The 27,496-nt window shown below is 37.6% G+C and overlaps 1 protein-coding gene across 4 annotated transcripts; it reads right to left on the bottom strand.

Annotated features, from left to right (window-relative positions):
• Window positions 1–546: 546 nt before the first annotated feature.
• LOC105233522 (ubiquitin carboxyl-terminal hydrolase 47) lies at window positions 547–27,496 on the bottom strand. 4 transcript variants are annotated; one of them, XM_049457996.1, is made up of 11 exons: window positions 20,524–20,869; window positions 7,736–7,950; window positions 7,242–7,677; window positions 5,603–7,205; window positions 5,046–5,535; window positions 3,465–4,412; window positions 2,411–3,388; window positions 2,217–2,343; window positions 2,080–2,150; window positions 1,862–1,995; window positions 547–1,184 (listed from the first exon to the last, which is right to left on the bottom strand). In XM_049457996.1, exons 2-11 carry the CDS (start codon window positions 7,928–7,930, stop codon window positions 953–955), a joined length of 5,214 nt encoding a protein of 1,737 aa, XP_049313953.1. In that variant the 5' UTR covers window positions 7,931–7,950; window positions 20,524–20,869; the 3' UTR covers window positions 547–952. The 4 variants fall into 4 exon arrangements, with proteins under 4 accessions (XP_049313953.1, XP_049313952.1, XP_049313951.1 ...); XM_049457995.1 differs by lacking the exon at window positions 20,524–20,869 and adding an exon at window positions 27,199–27,496 and having other exon boundaries at window positions 5,603–7,677; XM_049457994.1 differs by lacking the exon at window positions 20,524–20,869 and adding an exon at window positions 27,183–27,481 and having other exon boundaries at window positions 5,603–7,677.

Here is a 27,496-nt window from a genome sequence, read left to right as displayed (position 1 = left end):
CAATCGGGATATAATTACACAATAAATGATCAAGTTTTATGAGAATAATAGAGTGGGTCCTAATCACATTCCACTTTAAGAGTCTTAGACTTGAGTGATGTCTGGTAAAAATATCATCGAACATTTGTTAAAAGAGAAGAAAGAGAGAAACGTTATTTAGGATATACATATGTACATATTGGTTAGGTTATGATCGAAGGAATACGATTTTGTAAATAATTCGATTTTTAAGCCAATCTGAAGAGTAAATTTTTCCACAAAAAACGATCGAGAATCCGTCAATTTATCGTTGTTTTACTTAGGGTCTTCGATCTTATCTGTATTTATTTATTGAGCTTAGGCTAATCAAATGAATATTTCTTACCGCCAGACATCTTTTTCTGGAGGTTCTTCTAGATACGAGATTGAAAAATTTTACAAATTGAATGACCTCTTACTGAATTTGAAAATGTAATTATTTTTATTTTTTTTTATTAAATAATATGTCTCTTTAAAAAAATTCACAAAAAACCGCATCCAAAAATCCATAAAAAACAAACCAGAAAATCTTATTTAATAGTGCATGAAGCTTGTTTTAAGATTCTTTATTATATGTATTATTTCATTTTTTTTTTCTTATTTTTTAAATATTTTTATTTCTGTTTGATGAAAATAATGAAGAAACATTTTTTTTGTTTTTTAACTGCAGAAAAGGATTCGAAAAGAAAATTTGCATTATCACTTTTTCTTAAGCGCCAACAATGTGGTTGTCGGTCATACATGTGTCGCCAATTAGTTTTTATTTTGTTTTTGTTTTTACATCAGTCAACATACTACATTTTCCCAGACGCTCTCTCGACATACTCGTTCAACTGCCTTGTCACTGAATCATCACAAACTGGAGTTACTGCTCCGCATGAATTGTTGTTGTTGTCGTTTTTTCTTATAATTGGTATTTTACTTCGCCACTCTGTTAATCTTCCGCCGCTTTTACAGTCGATATGCTGGATGATGATGACGCCAACGTCGTACTACTGTTATTATTCGATTGTGGCGAATCAAGGTAGATCTTAAGCGCACGCTCACGACGCGGTGAGTAAAGCGACGTGGACATGCAGCCCAAACGATCGAGGCGTAACTTTTCACGGGTGCTCAGTTCACGACGCTCCTCGGTTGTGGGCTCTTTGGGTGCTTTGGTGACATCTCTGTAGGGGCGTAGAGGGTATAGTTTAGTTTAGTGGAATACAAATAATTTTTTTAAATAAATTAACAGGGACCAACAATGTTGGAGACCTCATTAGATATAACAAATACATATATGATATGATAAATGATCAGCGTGACGCGCTGAGTTGATATGCCTTGAATTTCTCTCTCAGTTTTTGAGTTATCGCTCTGAAATTTTGCACACATGCTTTTCTTCCCAATAAGTTTATCATTTGTCGGAACCACCGTTATCGGACCACTGCAACATATAGCTACCATACAAACTGAACTATTAAAATGGAGCTCTTGTATGAAAAACTTTTTTATTTGACGCGCTATCTTTACGAAATTTGACAAGGGTTATTGTACAAGACAACGCTACATTCTGCGAACGAATTGTTCAGATCGGACAACTATAGCATATAGCTGCCATACACATTGACCGCTGCAAATCAAATTTTTAATGGAAAACTGCTATTTGTGAAGGTTGTTATGGCTTCGGTGCTACCGAAGTTAACTTTTTTTGTTTTAATTATATTTCGTGTTAGTTTGTAGCAACAATAACATACAGCTTTGTAAAAAAATCATTTAAGTAACATCTTAGTGACTTTTAATTAAAAATATTGCCTACATTTAGGCGCACACAGTAAGAATATTTAGTAAAAGCAAAACTTACTTGTAAAAGTAGACATTTCCGCTGACTGTTGACGTTAATGGATATTTATTTAATGTGGCCGGTATTGAGAACCAACTAAGCGTGCTGTTGATACTTAAAAGAGAAATGTTTGTGCACGGAAAAGAACCGTTTATCTAGAGAATAAAAAATATAAATTCGCTTAGACAAAGTTGACAAAATGTAATTTAAAATATAGCTATGAAAACGATGTTATTTACCTTACTATAGGCTATATGCTCTTGCGGTATGTCGGTAATTTTCGCCAACTCTGCTCTAATTTCACTTTCCTCTGCAATAACAACAAATTTAAAATAATTTAGCACTCAAACTCTTTACACATCATTGCAACACTCACTTTCTAGTGTAACTTCCTGGAATTTATCCAATTGCAATTTGTCCGCATGCCAACGCCGCACGAAAATCGTTAGACTATCTGCGGGCACCTGAGGACTAACACCAGCTTCACACTCTTGCACTAGGAACTGTTCGTGGAACACACACAAATTAGTAATTAAACATTTTTTGTATCTTTTAAGTAGCTTTGCATACCTCCGCGCCCGCCATTGAGCGCAAATCTGTACCCAACGTTTCATCATCGCTCATAATTTCAATGGGATTGCGGCCACCCTTCAACCACAAACGACAGTTGTTTAGATTAAGCGTTTTATATTTGGCGTCAATGCGATGCAGTTTCGCTATCAGCTCTTTCTTTGCCTCGGCGACCGTCATGCTGGCCTTGCACACCCATTCACATATGCAGGGCAATTTGCCAGTATCGTTGTCCAACTCTGACAGCCGCATAAATGAGATCTTCGCCTTGTCTTCGTCCGGCTGCAGCACTTTCCCCAGCTCAACGCTCAACGTTTCACCCATACACACGAAGAGCACTGTCGACATCAGGTCAATGACTTCGTATTTGTGCTGTAACTTAAAATAGTTGGATGGTACACCGATTAGCGATTCAACATGTCGCGTGAATGTTGACATTTTCATGCGTGGATCCACAATGATTTTATATGAATGTGTTGGCTTGCGCGCCAACTCCTCGTTCGGATCGTTGGTACTGCTACTGTGAATTCGGGGCGAAATTGTCATGAGATCCACGGCATTGATTTTCTCCGCATAGAAGAATTGTGGCGTATTACTGCGTGACAACGAGGCAGTTTCCATTGTATGGTCGGGTGCCATTTGGAAGAGATCGTGTATGCGTTTCAACGAGTTCGCTTTATTGTACGCATCATCTTCGGGGCTGGAGAGATAAGGCGAATGACTGGTCGACGAGATTTGACTATCGCCACCGTAACGATTGTGCAATGATTCGACCAACGTGCGATCGCCATCACTTAAACTGCTATCTTCCGAATGGGATTCCTGCCCAGCGGCGCCGGCGGCGACGCCAGGTAATAATGGTGATTCGCGCGCACAGCTCTTTTGTGAAAGATTTGATGTGCTATCACTGTTGGATGGACTTAGTGTATGCAGGACATTTGCATTCATTTGCACGGCGTCGACAACGTCTGCGCTGACCTTTTGGTTTGCGAGAGTTGAAAGAGATAGTAATTTATCTTAAAGTTTTTATTATAAAATGCTGAAATTACTTTACCTCAATTGTGGGCGTTTCCAGCGCGGGTATATCCAATATTTCCAACGTACTCGCATCCGTATTCGGTACATTTAGGTAAATATATGTTAAACCTCTAAACTGCTCTTGCGCGATCTCTTGCAGATCTTCCTGCGTTATGACCTGCCGTTGCATGCCCTCGGCTGTGTCGTTCTCTGATGACGCTGTGTCCAGCGCAACAAATGCATCAGTCTTCACTGTGGCCAATAGCAATTGGTTCTCATTTAGGTTAAGGCGTACGGCAATCGAATGTAACAAAGCGGCGTTCGCTTCCCTTGACGGCGCATATACCAGATGTGGTCCGTCCAATTGCATTTTCGCCACATTAACTATGTACACGTTCCATGTGACGCCACCCGGTTTGTAAATCTCAAATTCTTGGCCTTCTTCTCTGGTTTCTAGCAAAAATTCCAATGGTCCGTCGGTTTGTTGACGCAATTCGCTGAGCGTTGGATCGCTGATGTGCTCCAACGATTGACAAATCTGTTCACCCATGTCATTGTAAACAACTAGACGACAACGTGATAGCGGTGCGAATTTCTCCACATTCAACATCTGATAGGCGGACTCCAGCACGGATTTTATATGAAAACTACTGACATAGGCGCGTGCGGATTTTATCTTTTTCAATTCTGGATTGTAGAAACTGACTCGCGGTTTGATCAGCTCTTGTACGGACAAGTCGGAGACGACAACACCGTGACGTCCGGAGCTGCGCGGTACACGTGTCTCCTCTTCCTGATGCAATTTCGGCAAGAGCTGATTGATATGTTCGGGGAATTCGTTGCTTTTGGTCGCGTGTTCATTGCGTTGTGCATCTATTTGACGGTACATCAGCATATATGCATTGGTGCTTGAGCTGTAAACACTGGAGTAGTAGGCGCGACTGGAACCGCCACCAAATGACTTCTCAATATCCTCCTCAGTAATCTATAAAAATGGGGTTATGTATTTATGTATTAGCAAACAATTAAGAAGATGCTAAGCACAGCAAAAATTCTTAATTTCTATATTTATACCCTACACTATACCCCACATAGTATATACTTATATAAGCGATCTGTGAGAACAGCTGAGTCAATTTAGCCATATTCGTCTGTCCGTATATACGCCAACTAATCCCTTAGATTTTGTGATATCGATCCGAAACTTTGCACACCTCTTTTTCTTATCAAGAAACTACATATTTGTCGAAATCGTCGATATTGGACCACTATAGCATATAGCTGCCATACAAACTGAACGATCAAAATCAGCTCCAATCCTGCATTTTCGAGAGCGTTTCGAAAAACTTTCTCTGACACGCAGTTCTTAATATTTAGTTCACTTTTCCTATTAATACGTGGCAACTCTATTCTATATATGAAAACACTTTTCGACAGCTGACAGCTTTATTAAAAAATATTTCCGTTAAAACTTCGACAAAGTACCTGAAAACTTAAGGGAATGACGAGTAAAAGTCTTAAAGTCAACATAAGCGTTTCTGGCGTTTCCTAAGTTAACCGAAAGTAACGCTTTCTCCCTTATTTACATTTAGAAATACATATATTCGAGCGCACTCACCGGCGAAACAGATTGATCATTGAAACAGTACCACCCATTGTTATCGAATTCCTTAATGTACGCGTAGTAATGACCGCCCGAAGCGCTGCCCGAATGTATCATTATAGCGAATAGCTCATATAAATAGGGGCCATTGTCATGTTTGATACGTTGTTCAACACTAGCATTGCTACTATTTATACGATGATCAGTGCTGGTGCTCATATCGATGCCCTCATCATCGTCATTCATATCATTTTCATGCTGACTAGAGCTGGCAGTGGTGGCCGTGCCGCTGCAGCATAAATCTTCCTCCATAGCCGAGCCGCTGTCGGTCGTGCTGCAATCATCGTTGGTCGAAGTTGCGCTGTTCGGTATGAAACTATTGGTTGCGATATTGCCTGCGGTGTTGCTAGTGCTGGCGGCGTTTGTGGAAGTGCTAGGAACAGGACTCTCCAGATCGGCCGGATTAATGAAGCTATTCAAGTTCAACATTTGCGGGAAAGTGACTCTGAAAATAGAATGTAAATATATAAGAAAGGTGTCTACTTATTACACTCATGTCTTAAATCACTTACTTGTCATTCAATTTGATGCGATGCATGGTCTGATAGTCAAAATCAAAGCGTTTCAGATGCAGCGTCAATATGTAAGGAAAGTTCTTAAACTTCAAACCTTTGTGTGCGTCACATTTCTTGTTGCATTTCTCGCAAAAATATTGATTATTCCCGTCCAGTGTTTCGGGTTGTACAAAAGCACGTAAGGCCTCCTCGATGCTGCCATAGGCAACGGTACTGCCGAATGGGCGCACTGGCAGCGGTATATCGAGAAAGGTGTCGGCGCGTGTCTTCTCCGTATTGCACTCCAAACATTTGACATAATCAAGCATTTTGCCTTCATACAAACTGGCGATCAAATTCATTTGTTTGGTATTCTTGAATTTATGCTCCAACGCATCGAACATAACACGACACAATTCCTGTATGTCATGCTGTTGCCACGCCTCGGTTGAGTCCCAACCAAAGCTACGCGTCAAGTCTGTCGTCTCTACGGCGGATTTCTTTGATGTCTGCAAATTGAGGAAGAGTTTCTGCAATTGATAGGGTATATTTTTGGCTTCGCTGTCATTATCGAACTCCCAGCGATAAAGTGCATTGCGAAATTCCGGCGTCATGAAGAGTGCCTGCAGCAAACTGTTCAAATAGCAAGTCATAGCTTGATTTACCAAACCCACATAGCCGTTGGCGCCGCCTGCGCCGCCGCCACCGCTACTCATTGTCGACATTGTGCTGCCGCTTGTTGCAGCTGTGGTATTGGTTACAGCCGAAGTGGATATGGGTTGCAGTTTCTTGCCTAAACGCGTGAAATCGCGGTCAAGTGTCATCTGTTGATACATTTCACCTTCGGTTAGTGGTCCATATTTGGGACTACGTGGTGAGGTGTTGCGTAATTTCAACAAGCCGTCACCACCGAAAGGTTCCGTCTCGGTGGGACTAGCCGAAGCGCCCAATGCCAAATCATCATCGGATAAAAATTCTGTATCGGAGAGTGGACTCAATTTCAATGTATACAGTGGCAATGACTCTTCGGCAACGGTGGACGAAACGTCGTCACTACCAACCACATCGCTCATCACATTATTTTTCAATAAATTCTCGTTGTGTTTGTTGTTGTCGTCAGACATAATGTCAATATTTACGTTGCTGTTGTTGTTGTTACCGCTATGTTCGTTGTTAACAACTTCGCTGTGTCCATTCATTGTACCGTTGGTTGTGCTGTTGCTATCGGTGCTGCTAGTGGCATCAATACCGTTTGTTACAGGTGGAGGTGTGTTAACTTCAATACTAAGTGCATCGACGGCAGAAGCTTTAACTTTGTTTGAAGCTTTGACTTTGCTTGAAGCTTTCACTGCTTTGGAAGCTTTTACTGCGCTTGCAGCTTCGTCTGTGCTTGAAGCTTTGGCTTTGTTTGAAACTTTCACTGATTTGGAAGCTTTTACTGCGATTGCAGCTTCGTCTGTGCTTAAAGCTTCGGCTGTACTTGAAACTTTAACTCCGTTTGAATCTTTAACTGCGTTGGAAGCTTTGTCTATGCTTGAAGCCACGTCTGTGCTTGAAGCTTCCACACTTGATGCTTTGGCTTCGCTTGAAGCTTTTACTACGATTGCAGCCTCGTCTGTGCCTGAAGCTTCGGCTGTACTTGAAGCTTCGGCTGCACTTGAAGCTTCGGCTGTACTTGAAACTTTAACTCCGTTTGAATCTTTAACTGCGTTTGAAGCTTTGTCTGTGCTTAAATCTTCGGCTGTGCTTGAAGCTTCTGCTGTGCTTGAGGCTTTAACTGCGTTAGAATCTTTAACTGCGTTGGAAGCTTTTTCTGTGCTTGAAGCTTTCTCTGCGTTGGCAGCTTTGTCTGCGTTTGATGCTTTACTTGTTTTTGTTGTTTTAACTGTGCTCTTTTTCGGCGACGTCGTTCCTGTGGACCCGTTGGTCTTTGAAATGCATTTCTTTTTACTCAATGGTTTAGTGAAATCGAAGCGTTTCTGCACATCACCATCCCAGACGTCTGGTGGCAGCAATACAAGTACATTTTTCTCTTGCGCCGAAAAACCGGGCGCAGCGAAAAGCAGCTCGTTCTTACGAGCATTCAAATGTAGCTGCAATGGAGGGTAAATATTAATTTCAGATAAACATAACCTAAAATTATAATCTTACCAGTGGACTCTCTGTTTCATTGGGCTGTAGTAACAAATCATACGCCTCGTAAGGATACTGTGTACTTATATTACGAAACACCTTTTCGATTGTGTACTGTGAACGCACAACAATATTTATTTTCTTTTGCTCCGAGCCGGGTGTAAGATCATGCACTACACATTGTGTGCTCTGCTCTTGATCCAATTGGACCATGTCGCTGCAATCGCTGAAATCTGCAAAAAATAAAGACAAATGAAATTTTTTTATTGGAGAATATAGATATTGGCAGCTTAGCACTAATTCTATACTCTTGTAGAATATGATTTCTTGCCATCGTACTTTAAAACAAATTGGTTGATGACACCGCTAAGAAAGGCTCTCCTTCTAAGGGAAGTTCTCCTAACTTTTGCTAGGTTTCTATTTTTTTTTCTTATTATCAGATAGAAAAATTCATATCTCGCTTCCAACCATTGGGTATTTCAATAGGGACGCTACAAAAGTAGACCAGTAGGGACAGCAATCGACATTATTTCCCGCTCTTTTGACATTTCTCTTCAGCAAGGTTTGCCATTTCATCATGGAAAGATATACGATCCAACAACGAGTTGAAATTATTAAAATTTACTACCGAAATTCGGAGTCAGTGGTCTCAACTTTAAGAGCGCTACATGAAATTTATGACCGTCATAATCGTCCTGTCAGATCAACAAATGCGGGAGATTTGATTCCACAAGCACAGTACAAAATGTTCCCGTGCCAGTGAGACAAAGAAGTGCCCGTACCGCAAGCCGAGAACATTGATGCCGCTAGAGCATCAATTGAGGAAGACTCAAGTCAGTCTCTCACACGTCGTTCTCAAGCTTTGGGCCTCTCTGTAACGTCGTTGTGACAAATTTTGGGAAAAGATCTTAGCCTCCGTGGGATAAGTCTCCTCAATATCGCATATAAGGTTCTATCGACCGTATTTTGATTAAAGTCCACCGTTAACCAACTGATTGGAACGCAGTGAGGCTTTAGGCCTGGAAAATCAACAACCGACCAGATATTCACCATGCGCCAAATCTTGGAAAAAACCGGCGAAAAGAGAGTCGACATACACCACCTCTTCGTCGATTTCAAAGCTGCTTTTGACAGCACGAAAAGGAGCTACCTTTATGCCGCGATGTATGAATTTGGTATCCCTGCAAAACTAATACAGCTATGTAAACTGACGTTGAGCAATACCGAAAGCTCCGTCAGGATCGGAAAGTGCCTCTACGAGCCGTTCGATACCAAACGAGGTTTCATACTAGGAGATTCCCTCCCCTGCAGTCTTCTATAAGAGCGTACAGCTCCTAGCGTATGCCGATGTTATTGATATCATTGGCCTTATCACTCGCACCGTTAGTTCTGCTTTCTCCAGACTGGATAAGGAAGCAAAGCAAATGGGTCTGGCAGTGAATGAGGGCAAGACGAAATATCTCCTGTCTTCAAATAAACAGTCGTCGCACTTAGCTCTCACGTCACTGTTGACCGTCATTACTTCGAAATTGTAGATAATTTCGTCTATCTTGGAACCAGCTTAAACAGCAACAACAATGTCAGCCTGAAATCCAACGCAGAATAACTCTTGCCAAAAGATGCTACTTTGGAGTAAGTAGGCAATTGAGATGTAAAATCCTGATGAGTTCACGTTAGGAGTTTTCGAAAGAAATGTTCTGCGGAAAATGTATGGTCTTTTGCGCGTTGGCCATGTTGATATGAGATATACGACGCGAGCCGAATCGAGTTACAGAATAGGGCCCCAGGTGGAGAAGGACCTGACTTCGCTTGGAATTTCCAATTGGCGTCACGGTTGCGAAAAGAAGAAACGACACGCTGTTGTTTACTCCGCTATTGGTGGATCATGAAATGCAAATGTTGAAGTACAATGAGATTTTCTTCTGACACAATGTTTCTCATATGTACATATGTATGTATGTATAAACTCAAAAATATATTTTCCGCGTACTTTATATGTATTTATGTATATACATACATATGTATATAAATATGTAAATCGCTGAAACGCATCCGACTTTTGCATGTTTTTGCAAATTCATTGAAATTCGTTGAAGTACGAACGCGCAAAAGTGGGCGGATAATTACAAAGGCAATGTAAAGCAAAGAAGTGTGGCAGCAACAGTTGCTACAACGAGTGGCCGAATAATGGCAACAGCATGACTTCGAACAAATGTGGTTGAAGAAAACAAAAGCAAAAACAAAACATAAAAGAAAATAAGGAAAATTAAAAGAAAATGGGGGGAAAAAATATAAATTGAAAATAAAAATAAAATAAAGTAAACTAAAATAAAAAATAAAATAAAAAATTGAGGAAAAAAATAAAACTGGTGGAAAAAAAATTAAGCAAAAAAAAAAAAATTGAGTAAAAAAAAATTAAAACAAAAAACTTAAAACAAATACAACAAAAACACACCTAGTGCGTGCAAACTGGCAGTCAACGGTAAAAGCACACCGCCGAATTACTGCGAGAAAGGCAAAGAAATTAGCCGCAAAACAAAAAAAAAAAAAAACAGGAAATAAAATCGCGATATCGAATCGCGTCGCACCCGCTGTAGGTCGAGGTAAAATTTTTGGCCATAAGCCAAATGAGGAAAATTTCGGCAACGAACCAAATAGAAGCGAGCATGGCAAATGAAGAAATTACCGCAATACTACAAAGGCGAAACACCTCACGTGGCGACAAACGACCTCACTCGTATCTATGTAACAATCGAAACTAAATAGGTGAATATATTTGTATGTATGTTTATGAATATACTTTTGATGCCACACATATACATACATACATATGGATATGTTTTTATTTTATTTATTTTTTTAAGAATTTCGTCAGCAATCCTTAATACAAATGTAAGTTGTAATGATTTGCTTTCCATTAGCTGTTCTTACGTCTTGCTGCTGACTTTTTTCGAAGGCTGCACTCACGTGTACAAACAAACAAGCACACACACATACAACCAAAGATATATTTTTGTATGGATATACATACATACATACATACATATGGGGTACATTTGCTGAGCGACTCAAGTGCCGGGTGCACGTTGTGATTGCTATATACGTTTGTATGTATGTATGTACATATAAACATATATAACAGTTGTAACTACAACTTGCGTAGGCATTTCTTCACACTTTCATCTTTGACTTTTCGCTTTTTTGCTTTACTGACTCATACATATATATGTACATAACATATAATACATATGTATATGCCTCCAAGAACTCACTCTTGTTGTTGCAACAAGATGAATAATACATTTTGGTATTTGACAGATCACGTGGGATTTCAGACATGGTGTCAAAGAGAAAGATGCTCAGTATGCTTTGACATTTCATCATGAATAGACTTACTAACGAGCAACGCTTGCAAATCATTGAATTTTATTACCAAAATCAGTGTTCCGTAATCCGCTTTTTTATCGACAAATTTTGTTCAGCGATGAGGCTCATTTCTGGTTGAATGGCTACGTAAATAAGCAAAATTGCCGCATTTGGGGTGAAAAGCAACCAGAAGCCGTTCAAGAACTGCCCATGCATCCCGAAAAATGCACTGTTTGGTGTGGTTTGTACGCTGGTGGAATCATTGGACCGTATTTTTTCAAAGATGCTGTTGGACGCAACGTTACGGTGAATGGCGATCGCTATCGTTCGATGCTAACAAACTTTTTTGTTGCCAAAAATGGAAGAACTGAACTTGGTTGACATGTGGTTTCAACAAGATGGCGCTACATGCCACACAGCTCGCGATTCTATGGCCATTTTGAGGGAAAACTTCGGACAACAATTCATCTCAAGAAATGGACCCGTAAGTTGGCCACCAAGATCATGCGATTTAACGCCTTTAGACTATTTTTTGTGGGGCTACGTCAAGTCTAAAGTCTACAGAAATAAGCCAGCAACTATTCCAGCTTTGGAAGACAACATTTCCGAAGAAATTCGGGCTATTCCGGCCGAAAATGCTCGAAAAAGTTGCCCAAAATTGGACTTTCCGAATGGACCACCTAAGACGCAGTCGCGGTCAACATTTAAATGAAATTATCTTCAAAAGTAAATGTCATGAACCAATCTAACGTTTCAAATAAAGAACCGATGAGATTTTGCAAATTTTATGCGTTTTTTTTTTAAAAAAAAGTTATCAAGCTCTTAAAAAATCACCCTTTACATACATATATATATATGTACATAACATATAATACATAGGTATATGCCTCCAAGAACTCACTCTTGTTGTTGCAACAAGATGAATAATACATTTTGGTATTTTTCGTTTAACAAATTGTAGACGTTTTGCGACCTTCTGCATTTAAACGAATTCGAATTATTCTCCATTTGCGCCAATTTACTAGTACATAGTACAAACATATGTATGTACATATATGCAAGTAAAAGACTGCATTTTGTGTTTTTTTGCAAAATTTTATTATATTTTATACGTTATATTATTTTATATGTTTTCGTATTCGATTTAAAGTGCTTTCAGCTCGATTTTATTATACTTATTAATATACATTTACCTACAGACACATACATATTCACATGTATGCTTATATCTGCATATATACATATGTACATATACATATATATAATAATATTTTGATCATAAGTCCATCAATAACTTCATGTAGACGCTCTTACATGCAGATTTATGCCAATGGCATCAGCAGTATTCCTTTGTTTACGCTCCAAGCGCATTTGGCGTTGTACGAAAATTTCCCGGCATGCAGACAGCCGAGATTTCGAGAAAGAAAATGCATACGCCATACGTAATGTGAATTATGGATGTTACATACTTGTGCTTCTCACTTATCACGGAAAAGTTTTCGGAAAAATTTATTTATTTTTTTAATGCTTTCCATTTTAGCGTCAATACAAGTAACTTCCTCTAAAAAATTACTCGAAAAATTGGTACAAAAACATACATATGTATGTCATGTATATATCTATGAATGAAAGTTTCAATTTGAGTTCAAAATCCGCCCACAGAAGCCACAACCAAGTTACAACTGTTACGTAGGTTACCATAGAAAATTCTGACCTTGGATGCGTTTAGTGTTGAAGGCGCCATCTGATCCTAAGCACACTCAGGATGCTTAGATGTGTGATATATTAGTTTTGTATAGTATTTTGAACATTTTTTCTCGATGAAGGTCACACAGTCAAAGTCTCAATGCTGTGCGTGATAAAATTGAATGACATCATCATATAAAATACCGTTATATTGAGGCATCCTTGGCTATGAGAATGATGAAATTTACTTTGACTGGATTCCAACGATTTAAAAATCAATCAAAATGAGGCTTAACTATTTTGAGGAAAAGTTGGAAACATTAGATTACGAAATGTTGTATATAAATTTTGTCCACAATTGGTTCAAAAAATTGATCATAAAAAGATATTTTTTAAACCCTGAACAGAAATTTCCAATTTTATCATTTACTGATTGCTGAGCATCTTAACATCATTCATGGATCGATTCAAAAAAATTCCGTTATTTTTTTTGGGTATGAAGAGTTTTAATGCAATTAGACTCGTACCAAATACCTGAACTTTTTGCAAAAACGACGTCGAGCAAAGGCCACAAAAGTAATGACAGACAACGCATCATGATGAGTTGTTTTGTTACCAGTCCTAGTCATATCTGCTACATAATACTAGGAAGTACTCGCGGTATATGGAGCCATGTATAGATGTTCACGCAAGTGAGGAAAGTTCGCTGAGCGCTATTTACTTGCGAGTGGCCAGAAACGAATCTTTTACATATGGCTCAAGCAGCTTACTACTTCCGGTCTTAGACCAAGTATCCTCTGGGTAGACAAAATACATAAGTTTGAAGGCGAGCTAAAGTGAGAAGATAAAAAATCACTTTCCAGAGTTGAGAGCTCGGTTTGGGACGGTAAAAAAACACCTCAACCCCAATGAAAAGATCAAATCGGATCGGATTGGACGTCAAATTCCCTTTTTAAAAACCAAAAAACAGCTGGTTTGATGACGAGTGCCGTGTAGCACTGGAAAAACAACAGACTGCCTACGTAGCAACGTTACATTCGACCACAATGCGTGCGGGATGGGATAGATACCGAGAGCCGAAGAAGGAAGCGAAACGCATTCGCAGATAAAAAAGAGAGAGGCCGAAATGCGCCAGTACGAAGAGCTTCACAAGCTGTCCGACAGAGGTAATGTTCAATAATGCCGATAGGGGTAATACTACGAAAAGATGTGACGACTAACAGAAGATTTCAAGACCGGATCATACGTTTGTAGAACAACCATATGGGATCTAATGACTACTCGTAATATCCACAGCGTACTGAAATTATTGAGGGAACATTTCTTCAACCTGCTAAATGGCAGTGAAAGCATACCACCAGGAGATGGTTAATCCGATTCACCAATCGATGACGATGGATCAGACGTTCCATTGTACGACCACGAAGACGTTCGAATAGCAATTACCCGTCTGAAGAATAGCAATGCAAAGGGGGCCGCTATTCAAATACGGTGACGAAGAACTGATTAAGAGCATGCCTCAGCTTTTTTGTAGAATATGGTCGGACAAAAGAATGCCCGACGATTGGAATTTAAGTGTACTCTGCCCAATCCACAAACAGGAAAACCCCACAATCTGCGTCACCGTGGGATAAGCCTCCTCATATAAGGTTCTATCGAGTGTACTGTGTGAAAGATTGAAGTCCACCGTCAACAAACTGATTGGACCTCATTGTGGCTTCTGGCTTGGAAAATCTACAATCGACCAGATTTTTACCATGCGCCAAATGTACGAAAAGACCCGTGAAAAGAAGATCGACACACACTTCGTCGATTTCATAGCCGTCTTCGACAGTATGAAAAAGAACTGCTTCTATGCAGCTATGTCTAAACTTGGTATCACAGCAAAGCTAATACGGCTGTGTTAGCTGACGTTGAGCAACACCAAAAGCTCCATCAGGATCGGGAAGGACTTTTCCGAGCCGTTCGATACCATGCTTGGTTTCAGACAAGGATACTCCCTATGGTGTGATTTTTTCAAACAACAATCTTCTTTTAGAGTGTACAGCTGCTGGCGTACCATGATATTGATATCAATGACCTCAACAACCGCGTCGTTTAGTTCTGTTTTCTCCAACTGGATGAGGAAGAGTAGCGTATGTGTCTGGTTGTTAACGAGGGCTAGGCGAAATATCTCACTCGCTACTTGGCTCCCACGTCACTATTGACAGTCATAATTTCGAAGTCGTTTTTGTCCGTTGGAAAGACCAGGTGGCGAAGCATCGGAGTACACTTGAAATCTCCAATGGGTGCCAAACAGCGAATAGGAAGAACGGCTGGGGTGCTATTGTAAACTCGACTTTAATAAAGTTTAAAAAGGAAACTTTCGAATCTTCGACCATGAAAATTATGCTACTAATAGTCCGTATGACAGATTCTAGCACCAGCAATATGCAGTTTATGAAGAATTTAACCTTATTCTGCTTGTTAGATTGGGGAGCCACATGCACAAAGCACACAAAAAGTCTTAATTACAAACACACATACAACGAATGTTGCACATAAATCTTTGCGCAATGATTTTTACAAGTTTGAAAATGTCACATGACCAGCGTAAATTAAATGTATACAGCCGCAAGAGGACATAAATGAGTGGCAGGCCAACTTTTGAAGGACGTGTGGGTGTGTACTTGCGTTTTTCAGTTTTTTTTTGCTGTTTTTTGCTGTTTTTGTTAGACAAGTGGTTAGCAACATTGAATGCGAATACATACATACAAATATCTATATGTAAATATAAATGTAATTTATATGCGAGTAAGTGTGTATATAAGTATATATGAAAATATATACGAAAGTGTTGCAATATAAGAGGCTACAAGTGGGACTTTACATACTCACACACTCATACACACACAGACACATACTCGTGTAATTTGTTCAGTGAGCACTGCAGTGGCAAGAATTAATGTGTTGACGATGTGCTAAGTGGCATGCTCCGCTACCGTTAGCTGGCTAATCAATGCCGCTTGGGGGCCGGGCCGGCCAGGACGATAATCTACCCATAGACACTCATTTACGTAAGTACGCCAGCCATAGCATATGCGGTACGTAACGGTGACGGTGACGGTGACTGTGGTCATGGTAGGTGGTCGCTGGCGCCGACGAACTATGCAACACCCAAAACTTAAATTGCGCCACATACGAACACTATTCAGAAATGCGGAACGGCGACAAATTTATAGCCCAAAGGGTGTCTGCGCTTGTGGTGTGGCCTTGAAGCTAAATTAATATTTTTACATATTGATTTTTGGGTATATTGAGTTATTATGCATTTTCTGATCCTTACAAAGTTACATAAAAAAATTTCGTTTTATAACATTTTTCTTCTTCTTCTTTATTGAATAATAATTTTTAAGTTTTAATAATTTCAGCAATTTCTGCAAGAAAATTCCAAATGTTCGCGCGAAAACTTAAAAAATCATTTGAATTGTGGAAAAGAATATTGAAATTAATTTGAAATCTGCCCACTTTGTCTAATTGAATGACGAATATAAACAAATGAGTCCTCACATGTGTGCGTTTGTATTTTTAGAAACGGAAAAAGTATTTTATTATACCTGATGGGCGGGCAGTGGAATAGTTTTGCTAAAATGTTGTTGTATATCGTCATATTGTTTTTATTTGCATACATATGTACACCAGTTTGTATGTATTTAGGTATGTGAATAGTTGTTGAAAGACGTGAAACTTTTGATATTATTAGCTGAGTCATGATATAAAAAAAAAACAAATTTGGTCCAAAAATAGTGCTTAATTAAAAGTGGTCATTGTAAAATTATGTGTTTACTGCTTTAACTAATAATGTGTTTTGAAAATTATGGGTAAAGGCGAGCATTTATTCTCATCGATCCGATTGCTCATAACAACCGTGCCGTTACTTCTGCTTTCTCCAGATTGGGCAAAGAAGCGAAGCAAATGGGTCTGGAAGTGAACAAGGGCAAGACGAAATATCTCCTGTCAGCAACCAAACAGTCGTTGCATTCGCGACTTGGCTTCTACGTCATTGTTGACATTCATAGCTTCGAAGTCGTAGATAATTTCGTCTATCTAGGAACCAGCATTAACAACAACAATAAAGTCGTCCTCGAAATTCAACGCAGAATAACTCTTGCCAATAGGCGCTACTTGGGAGTGAGTAGGCAATTGAGAAGTAAACTCCTCTCTCGACGAACCAAAACCAAACTCTGTAAGTCACTCATCATCCCCGTCCTTCAATATAGTGCAGAGGCATGAACGATGACAACACCGGATGAGTTGACGTTACGAGTTTTCGTGTCCGTTCCGGTTACGTAGACCCGACTGTCGTGGGAATGGAACATGGTCTAGGTGAACGTAAAAGTGGTTAAAAGTGCTGATTTTGACGTGGAAGACGAAGAACCACCCATGACAGCCAAAAAGGTTTGAAAGTTAGGTACTGGAAGTATTACTAGATGAAGATTGTTGCCAAACTCAAGAAGAACTCACAGCATCTTTAGTACTCATCCATGCAGCCACTTCTAAATATTTATACGCAGGCGGATACATTCAAAACCAAGGAAATTGGGCTGTCATACGGATTAAAGCCAAGACCCGTTGAATGACGATATTGCAAGTCCGAAATGCTGTTTGAACACTACAAAAAAGTAGTCATTTATGCTTCGGAATGTGACTGGTAATGGATCAATTACGATAACCTCAAATGCAAAATATCATATATGTATAATATATGTGAAACCTGACCGACCTGCCAAATCAACGACAAAGCCTAATATTCTGTAATGCTCCGTATTTGATGGGATCAGAAGGGCGTGTTGTATGCACTGTTTGGTGTGGTTTGTACGCTGGTGGAATCATTGGACCGTATTTTTTCAAAGATGCTGTTGGACGCATGCCACACAGCTCGCGATTCTATGGCCATTTTGAGGGAAAACTTCGGACAACAATTCATCTCAAGAAATGGACCCGTAAGTTGGCCACCAAGATCATGCGATTTTGGACCACCTAAGACGCAGCCGCGGTCAACATTTAAATGAAATTATCTTCAAAAAGTAAATGTCATGAACCAATCTAACGTTTCAAATAAAGAACCGATGAGATTTTGCGTTTTTATGCGTTTTTTTTTTTAAAAAAGTTATCAAGCTCTTAAAAAATCACCCTTTATTATCAGCTTCTAAAACCGGCTGAAATCATTAATCAGGAACGCTACCGACCAGCACATCAAATTAAAGCGAATGATTGCCGAAAAATTCCCGGAATTCGTGACTAGTTACAAGGCAATAATTTTGCATCAAAGCAACTCTCAGCACTCCCTTTAAATGGCGCTGGGAAGTTCGGCTCACCCGCCTTATAGCCATTGCCCCTTCTCACCAACCATTTGTTCTTGTTGATGCAGCAGGTTTTCATAGGAATACGGTTCACAACAGCATAGGGTATCAAAAATTGCCTTGATTCGTTCTTCGCCGCCAAGACAGCGTATTTAGATATTCTGCAACATCTTGTTTTGTTCACCTAATGGTTGTTTGTATCACCTAAAACCAGTCTAGGATTATATATATATAAATGATCAGGATGAAGATACGAGTTGAAATCGGAGTGACTGCCTGTCTGTCCATCCCTCACTCCATCCGTCCGTCTGTGTAAGCGATAACTTCAGTAAAAACTAAGATATCTTGAGGGAACTTGGTACATGTACATGCGAGTTCGCAGACCAGCGTAATTGGATCTAGACCAGAAACAGGTTATCAATCGGCCGACTATCATAGCAAAGGTGAGCCGAAGCCAAAAATTAACGTCGAAGCAGGCCAAAAATCAAGGTTATGTTAATAGTTTTCCATGATTATCGATCGTGTGATGTATTCCGAATTCCTTCCGGCCAAACTGTGTACAAGGAATACTATTTGAGGGTTATGCGGCGTTTGCGTGAAGCTATTCGTCAAAGAAGGCCGGAATTATGGACCGACAACTTTTGGTTTTTGCACCTTAAAAATATTCCGTCGCATACTGCATTGATTCTTCGTGAGTTTATCGCCAAATTTTCAATTAATATCTTGCCCGCAAACTCAAACGACCGCTCCGGGGAAACAGTTTTGAGTCAACTTAAGATACTAAACGTGAATCGCTGCGCTTTACCGGAAATTAACTTAAACAACCGTTTCGAGAATTGGAAAAAACGTTGGCACAAGTGTATTGGCGCTAAGAGAGGTTTACTTCGAGGGGCACGACATAGATTTTGAAGAATAACTTAAGGATTTTAAAATTATGAACAAAGTCTTACTATTTTTTGCTCATAGTAGTATAATACAAAATATGACGAAAACTTATTGACTGTTATTGAAGTACAGACGAAAAAAAACCTTATTTTTTAAGCGAATTTGAACGATAGAGTTTCAAGAAAGACATCTGCATAAACATTTGGGCAAATGTTTGCATGTTTTTTTTTTTAGACAAAAGCTGCTAAAAATAATGACGCCCAAGAAAGTTATTTTTACAAGCACGCCAAAGCGAAGCATGCAATGATCAATGCAAATTTGGCAGAGTAAAAAAGCAAAACAAAAAAAACGCTGATTTAAATGCTAAAAATAAAACAGCAGCGCGATGTAAGAAACTTTCGGAACAACTGCTTCTGGCGCTAAATGTATTTTAGCTTTTATAATCCACAAACAAATTATAAACGTATGTATATTAATGATAGTTGCTGCAAGGGAAGACACGTGGGAAAGAAATGTGGTTGAAAGGGCGCTCGAAGCGTTAGTTAATATTATGAGGCTGCCAATTTTATATATTGTATGTATACACATACATACATATATTGACAAATGTTTACCCGCATACATATAGAAAGCTTTGTCAAGTGGTGGCCGCGTTAAAATCGGACCCTAACAATCTGAAAACTCTCGAACATGGTCAGTCACACTCGTGCATTTCCATATTTCTAGCCTTCATATGACATAGTACATATTATAAATACTAAAACTTAAATATATCATTCGGTTAGTGGGTTGCGCGTGTGAACACAAATATCTTTGTACTTTGCGGCCGGCAACTTTTATGAGCAAATTTTGTTTAGGCGATTTCAAAATTTTCGAAATTGAAATTTTTTGATTTCATTTCTAAACTAAGTACTAACACATTTTTTTTTGTTAGAAAACATTGCTTTAAAGCAAATAGAGAGCACAGTCCCACAGTCTGTACCACTCAAAAATAATCAGAAAAGACGTTTATAAGTTTCGAAGCAGAAAATTTCGAAAATTCGCAACTCATAAATAAATCACACACACACACAGCAGAACATGAATACGCTGGGGCTTAAAAGCCAAATGTTTTATTTTATTTATTTTTTATGATCATTTCACGACACCGCTCAACGCCGCCGTGCTGTGGCGACACAATTTCACCAACGGGAGCACACATTTTCATGCTATTTTTAAAAGCAGATATTTTATGAATATTTTCATGCACCACACACACACACACGCATACGAATATTTGAAATAAAATTTTTTATATTTAATTAAAGGCTACTTTTTCGATTGGTTAGCGCTTGCATGAATATAATATATGCAAATATTATAAAAAAACCACAAGTGTTTTCGAGAGTTCAAAAAAATATCTTTAACCAAAAAAATTCAACGTAAATAAATTCGCAAGCCAATATAAATTTTCAGTGATTACGAAAGAGACGCATCTGCAGTTGCAGCTATGTACTTCGATTGCATGCATTTATTGCTCAAACTCACTTTTAAAAACTCGCACACAATATTTTGTTGAATATCCGCAGAAACGTTTTTCATGCACTTTCTATGCAGGTGGTAGCACTAATATTTTGTATTAAATTTATTTATATATTTTTTTAATTTTTTTTATGTTTGTTTAGCACATAAAATTACGTGCACACTACTGTTACGCCTTTTTGCCGTAGCGCCGCCGCGTCGCGTTGTTGTTTTTGTTGCGCAAAAGCAAAAGAAAAGCATTCACACACACACGCGCACACTTTCACATATTTTAAACGGCGCCAATCGTTTGTTGCCGCAAAGCCATTCGCACGGACCGAGCTTCGAAACCGAAATGTGCCGAATTTTTGAATTTTCTAATCTGAAAAATTTTCGAACCATTTCATCCGTAGTTGTTCGAGGGAGATACTGCGCCACTTTCCATTCGCTCATTTTTATACAAAGAAATGGCGAACATGGACAGCTGTGTGCGCATAAATAAGTCAACTTTTGAGAATATTGAATTTCTTTTTAAATTAAATACAGTTTTTTTTCAAAAATATTTACATAGAAAGTGCCCTCTTCTATATCACATATGGTCACAAAGGTCCAGCACTCTGAACAATTCCAGGAGCTTGCTGGGAGCGTTTGGCGGTGATGTGATTCCTGTCCACGTAGATAGATCCAGGGGCCTTGACCCTTAACTTATTGTTTTTGGTTCATTAAAACATTGAATCTAAAAATTCCTGTCCGCCTGTCTGACTGTATACTCTTATGCGCGAACTAATCCCTCAGTTTTTGAAATATCAATCTTCAATTTTGCACATTTTTTTCTTCCCAAGAAGCTTCTCATTTTTCGGAACCGTCGATATCGGATCAAATAGCTTTTATACAAACTGACGGGTGAAAAGGGAGTCCTTGTATGCAAAATTGTTTTATTTGACAAGATATCTTTACGAAAATTGACATAGAATCTGGCCCAAAGCAAGACTAGTATCTTCAAACATATTGCTCAGATCGGACCACTATATTGTATAACCCTCATGAGAACTGCCCGATGGAAATCAGATCCTCGTATGGAAACCTTTTTTATTTGACGAGATATCTTTTCGAAATTCGACATAAATTATTGGCCAAGATAACGCTACAATCTACAAACATATTGTTCAGATCGGGTCATTATAGCATATAGTTGCCCTACAAACATACTGATCATCTTGATTCTTCTATAGAGAACTTTTTTATTTGACCAGATATCTGCACGAAGTTAACTTTTTTTCTTAATATTTAACATAGTTTAAGTTTCATTATTGTATCAAATACATGATTAACTATTTTTATACAAATAACCTCAAAAATCTCAAAATTCAGATAACTCAAATTTGCTTCCTGTAGACACATTTCTATGAACACAACTGTATTTGCACAGTATTTATAAATGTATGCATGCACCAAATGTTCGAGACTTTGCTCAAGAAATATACAAATAATTGCGCTCGATTTACAGCGTGAGCAATTGCGCTCTCCAATAGTTTTTCCTATACTAAACTTCTTTTCCGACAGCAAAATTTTCAATTAATGTCGTATGTTTATATTTTTGTGTGAATGGCGTTTTTCTTTCCTAATGCTCGATGATTTGCTGAACCATCACTTCATATTATCGTCAAAAAGTATTTTCAGCAGACGTCTATGTTTCGGGCGGCTGAGTTTGGCAAATGACGACGCTTGATGTCCGTATTCGCCAGCAAAAACTGGGCATGCAATAATGAATCTTAAAATACTGTGCATTTTTTGAATTTGAACACAATTTTTCAGTATTAAAAATTTAGTGAACTAACCACTAACCGGTGTAATGAAATAAAAAAATAAATATACTAGAATATAATATGCTACAAATGTATGGTAAAGCAATTTATACTTTGTCACACTGTAACCCAGCAAAGTACACTCATCGAGAACACTGTGCAGTGTTTTTAAATTGCAATTTTCTTTCGAATTTTCAACACAGATGGATGCTTTCGTTGTCTAATGAGTAAGCATTGCAGCATATTCTATTGGTCAGAATGAACATTTTATGCAAAATTACCACTTAATTGATACGACGTCCACTTCGGGCAATGAAACTAAATAGAAAAGCAGGTGTCTTCAATCGGAATAGGTTTCTTCATATGCCTGCAAACACTTCGCCCATTTATTTTAGTATTTTTGAATGGGTTTAAAAATAAAAATTTGCCGCTTTTACATTGCACTGTAGATATTAGATAATGACGTCGCAACGGAAGAGATGCCTGATGAATGGAAGACATTAAACTGTTTGTCAATCATTGATATAATATATTATTAATTGATGAACCGGATGTTAATATTCAAAACATACAAAAATTCCTTCAAAATTAATAAGGTAAATATTGCGAGTTTATATCCACAGATGCCAAATTTAAACGTTGTTGTTGGTAAATCAAAAGCATTTGTTAATCTTCAAATACTTTAGAGAGAAAGTTTCTGTTGGGTGATAGTACATGGCTGGTTAAAAGGCCTGGTCCATTCCGGTTCCATAAACCTGACTGTCGTGGGAATGGACCTTTAATGACTTCTATACATTTGCAAGTCTAAAAAAACGCATTTTTTCATGAATCTTTCTGTTTTGGCATTTTATTTAATAATAATTCAAATAAAAATGATACACATTTACAGAATTAATGTACTTTAATAATCTATGATGAAACCTTTTTGGTTCTCTTGATCCTCAGAATTCCAGGAGGGCTTCCAAAGAGAGCTTAAATTTATCTCAAATCTATTAAAAAAAAAAATAAAATATAATAACAATAGATCAATATGGACAATGTTGTTGTTGTAACGGCAGAATTCTCCCGGGTTGACAGTCCTTGACCGGATAAAAAATCCGGGTCCGTTCCGGTTACTTAGACTGTCGTGAGACCAAATACTTTGAATAAACAAACATAAAAAACTCATACGCATACGGCTTATGATCGAAGGCCTACACAAATTTTGATTTTTCATAAATGGCAGCTTCCCAAACAATGTCTTTTTTGTGAAAAATTTACACTTCAGATAAGCCACTCTGAAGCAGAAATTAATATCAAAAATCTTATTCTTTCGGTCATTAACCCACTAAGAAGGCCGCGTAAAAATTTTAAACCGATTGGTGCAGCCGTTTAGTAGCAATTTTCCGTAAGTTGAGACGTTGACAGGTGTCTGCAATTTTTTATTTAATATAAAATTAATTTAAACAACAAAAAAATGCACAATCAAAACAAGAGGTCATTCCCACACAAGTTGAGTGACAGCCGTGTCCCTGTATATATTAAGTAATTTTAAGACAACCCATTAACAACATTTAAATGTGCAGACAAAAATTGCAAAAAAAAATTAAATTTTTTATACTACATTGATATATGTACATACATACATATATGTATATGAATGCAGATACATACGCACATTTCTATGGTTAAGTGAATATTTATGAGCATAAAGAATGCCTTGTGCAACTTGTGCGAAATTAAATCGATTTTTTTAAGAAAATTAAAAATGTCGCCTTTAAGCTCATACTTTATTATTATTTTATTGTTCACAGATAAATAATTATTTAAATACTTTCTGGCTTTTTTACAGGACAACGCTGCACCTGTTCGCCATAAATGTCATTATTCCATCAAAAATATTTATGTATTATTCAATGTCATTGTTTGAACGGGTAAGTCGGTTAAATACTTATCTGATATGCAAAATTAAATGAACAAAGGTTTTCAAAGTACATACATACATATAGATATTTATATACCTCAAAATTTTAATGTTGTAGGAAATTATCTGAACTGATGAACTCCTACCAGAATTATTCGAAGTAAAATGAAATTATGACGGATTTGTTGAACGAATATCACAAAAATGTTGTCTTGACCACACCAAACGTTAACTTCGGCTGCATCGAAGCCATAAATCCCTTCACAGGTACATAAGGGTATAAAAAGACGATTATTTTAATGTTGAACAGTCTGTTTGTATGACAGGTTCTATGTCTACGGTTCTTGATCCTCCTCCGTTAAGTTGTTGAGAGCAGCTTTTGAGACTTTAAATTTTGCTAAAACATTAATCTCATGTCTGATCAGTGTGCCATTTGTAAAAGCAACGATTTTCGGCTTAATAAAATAAAAGTCTGCCAGTTGGCTCTCAAAATATGGCTACCTGCCAATGTCTTGTCCTTTCGATAACTAGGCATTGCTAATTTGAAGTGACTCTTCGTTTTCATGATATGCTTTCCTTTCCCTACTAGAACATAATTAAATTAAAGATGTTGCTTAATGGATTACATTTTTGCGCTGTTGGACCACTTTGCACGCACCGTACGCACTTAATACATGCATGAAGTATTACATCAGGGACGCTCCCATGTACCAAAAATAGCACTTATAGTTGTAAACATGACGTACAAACTTATCTAGATACGTGCAAACATACATACATACATAATGTTATAATCTCACAACTGTTTTGGCTTAGATGTAGCACGGAAATGTAGACGATTGCGTTTGTTTTTAGCAAGTAACAAAGCGCGAAACACAAACTGAAGTGCATATGCATTGCCATTATAAAGCAAAAAAGATCAACATTGCTCTAACCATCATGCGTTTATAAAAATACACTCGCTGCATTGAAGGTTTTTGACCTGTTCGATAGAGTGTGTGTATATGTTTACACAATGCTTACGCACGACAACATCCATACATACAACATTATGTACATACATATATGTATATAAGAAATGTATCTGTGGGAATTTTATGAGAGGATTAAGCCAAATTTACATTAATTATCGAAAATACATAATTTTTTTTTGTAGTTTAGAGTCTGTAAGCCAACGATAAAAAATAATACAACCTTACAACATCATACATATTTTTAAGTGCATATATTTTCTTGGCAGTTTTAGTTTAACTAAAATGCTCATCCACGCCTTTTGGCACACGCTTATACTTGCGCATATATTTTAAAATTAATTTATTCACTTTTATCTGCGGATAGTAACAGCTGATTTATTTGCTCTGTGTAATAACTGCATATTGGCGCCTATGGGCATTAATATAATATTCCACGAACGCGCTAGTATTTAATTAGCCAATACATTAAACTATAATTGGAGTAAATAGTAACAAATAAAATGGAATATATTATATATGCTTGTCACTTAAGCTGGTGTCACTGGTGATATTAAGTAATAAAACGTGTAAAAGGGAAGCAGTATTGATATATGTACGTATTTAGCAAAACGTGTAAGAATTATAGAAAATGGATTGGCCATTTTTTTTTAAATTATTAAAATGAAATATATGTACATGCCTTGAACAGCTCTTCAACTGTCATAGAAAGTGATCGATAATCAGTGGCGTAGCTGGGGAGGGCGAAGGGGGCCGTCGCCCCGAGCGCAACGTCTTGGGGGCGGCAAAACAATCTTCGCTGTTTTTTAATATTCAGAAAAATACTTCAACAAATTTTTTTACAAAATTTATTTTGCAAATTGTGTCAAAAGTGTACAAGATATAGGGCGAAAATGGGTTTTTTCTATGGCTTTTAATAAGATGTCTTGTAAATTTACTATCAATTTCCTCAAAAACCGTATTGTGAGAATTTTGAAACTTCAGAATTTGCGTGGCTTCTAGGTCCTAAATTTTATATACTTAATATCGAAGATATTTTGTAAAAATTCACTTTTGTTCGAACCACCTCATGAAACTGGCTTCTAGTTCCTAAATTTTATATACTTAATATCGAAGATATTTTGTAAAAATTCACTTTTGTTCGAACCACCTCATGAAACTTGTAGGTAGGTAGATAAAGGGGGCGGCAGAACATCCTTGGCCCCGGGCGCCCGAAGTTGTTGCTACGCCACTGTCGATAATAATCAAGTCATTATGAAAAACTTTTTTATTTGCCGATTCTCCAAGGCAACAATACAATCTCCGAAGAAATTGTTCAGATCGGTTTATTTCTATGTACTTATCTGCCATACAAACTGTTCGATCAAAAACAACTTCTTATAAGAACCCTTGTAAAGGATATTTTAAATAATATAAATGCATAACAATTATAGGGGAATTACAAAATAAGGTTTCTGATTATCACTTTAATGGCAATATTTTTTCACTGTAATTGAATAACAAGAAATTGACTGCTGAAGAGCGGTAGATACATATTTATGGGCTAGATCTGCACTTTCAAAACCTCATAAAGCAGAAAATTTTAAATAATTAATAAGCTTGGTTGCGGTTTATATATCAAGATACACCGGTAAATTTATCGCGTTCTTATGATTTACCTAGCTCAAAGTAATACACTGGGAAACTCAAATCTGGTTGGATTGACATTACTTATACAACTTTAGAACGTTACTTATTTCACAATAAGGTCAAAACCAATATGTTAATATTGTAATAATTTCGAGGTAAATAAGCGAATTAGATTATTAGTTGTGATTTATATACATAGCTTAATACCGCTATGACTACTTTAGCTGTATTGCTGTTTAATTGGAATTGTTTTCTCTTTGTGTTAAAAACTTTTATGAATATCACAAAGTTTTTTATTTGTAAATATGTACATATGTGCATATGCATTCAGTGAAGTATGTTTATTGAGTTCAGTAGCATAATTTATTTAACCATTACCTTGGTAGCTACATACCTCACAGGTCAATAAATAAGTTATATGAATTTTCGTTTACTCGTATCTTTTCACTTCGGTCACTTTCTACGTTCACGAATAACTAATGTTCACTTTGCGGAATGGATTTTAATAACCATAACATTATATTAACGAATATTTTTTCGGGTGTCTATGTTAACAAATTTTCGGCCTGCATACAACACTCAAGGTAGCAATACGTTGGTTTTCATGAAAATACATTCTCCGAATTATTTTCTCCAACAAACAAAATTTTCAACTTCTCTAATATTTTCGACTAATTTCTTTTTAGCTGTTT

Source organism: Bactrocera dorsalis, chromosome 5, assembly GCF_023373825.1.
Source record: "Bactrocera dorsalis isolate Fly_Bdor chromosome 5, ASM2337382v1, whole genome shotgun sequence".
NCBI classification, from domain to species: domain Eukaryota; kingdom Metazoa; phylum Arthropoda; class Insecta; order Diptera; family Tephritidae; genus Bactrocera; species Bactrocera dorsalis.
The sequence above is the reverse complement of the archived record's forward strand: the minus strand, read 5'-3'. Positions and strand labels throughout refer to the sequence as shown.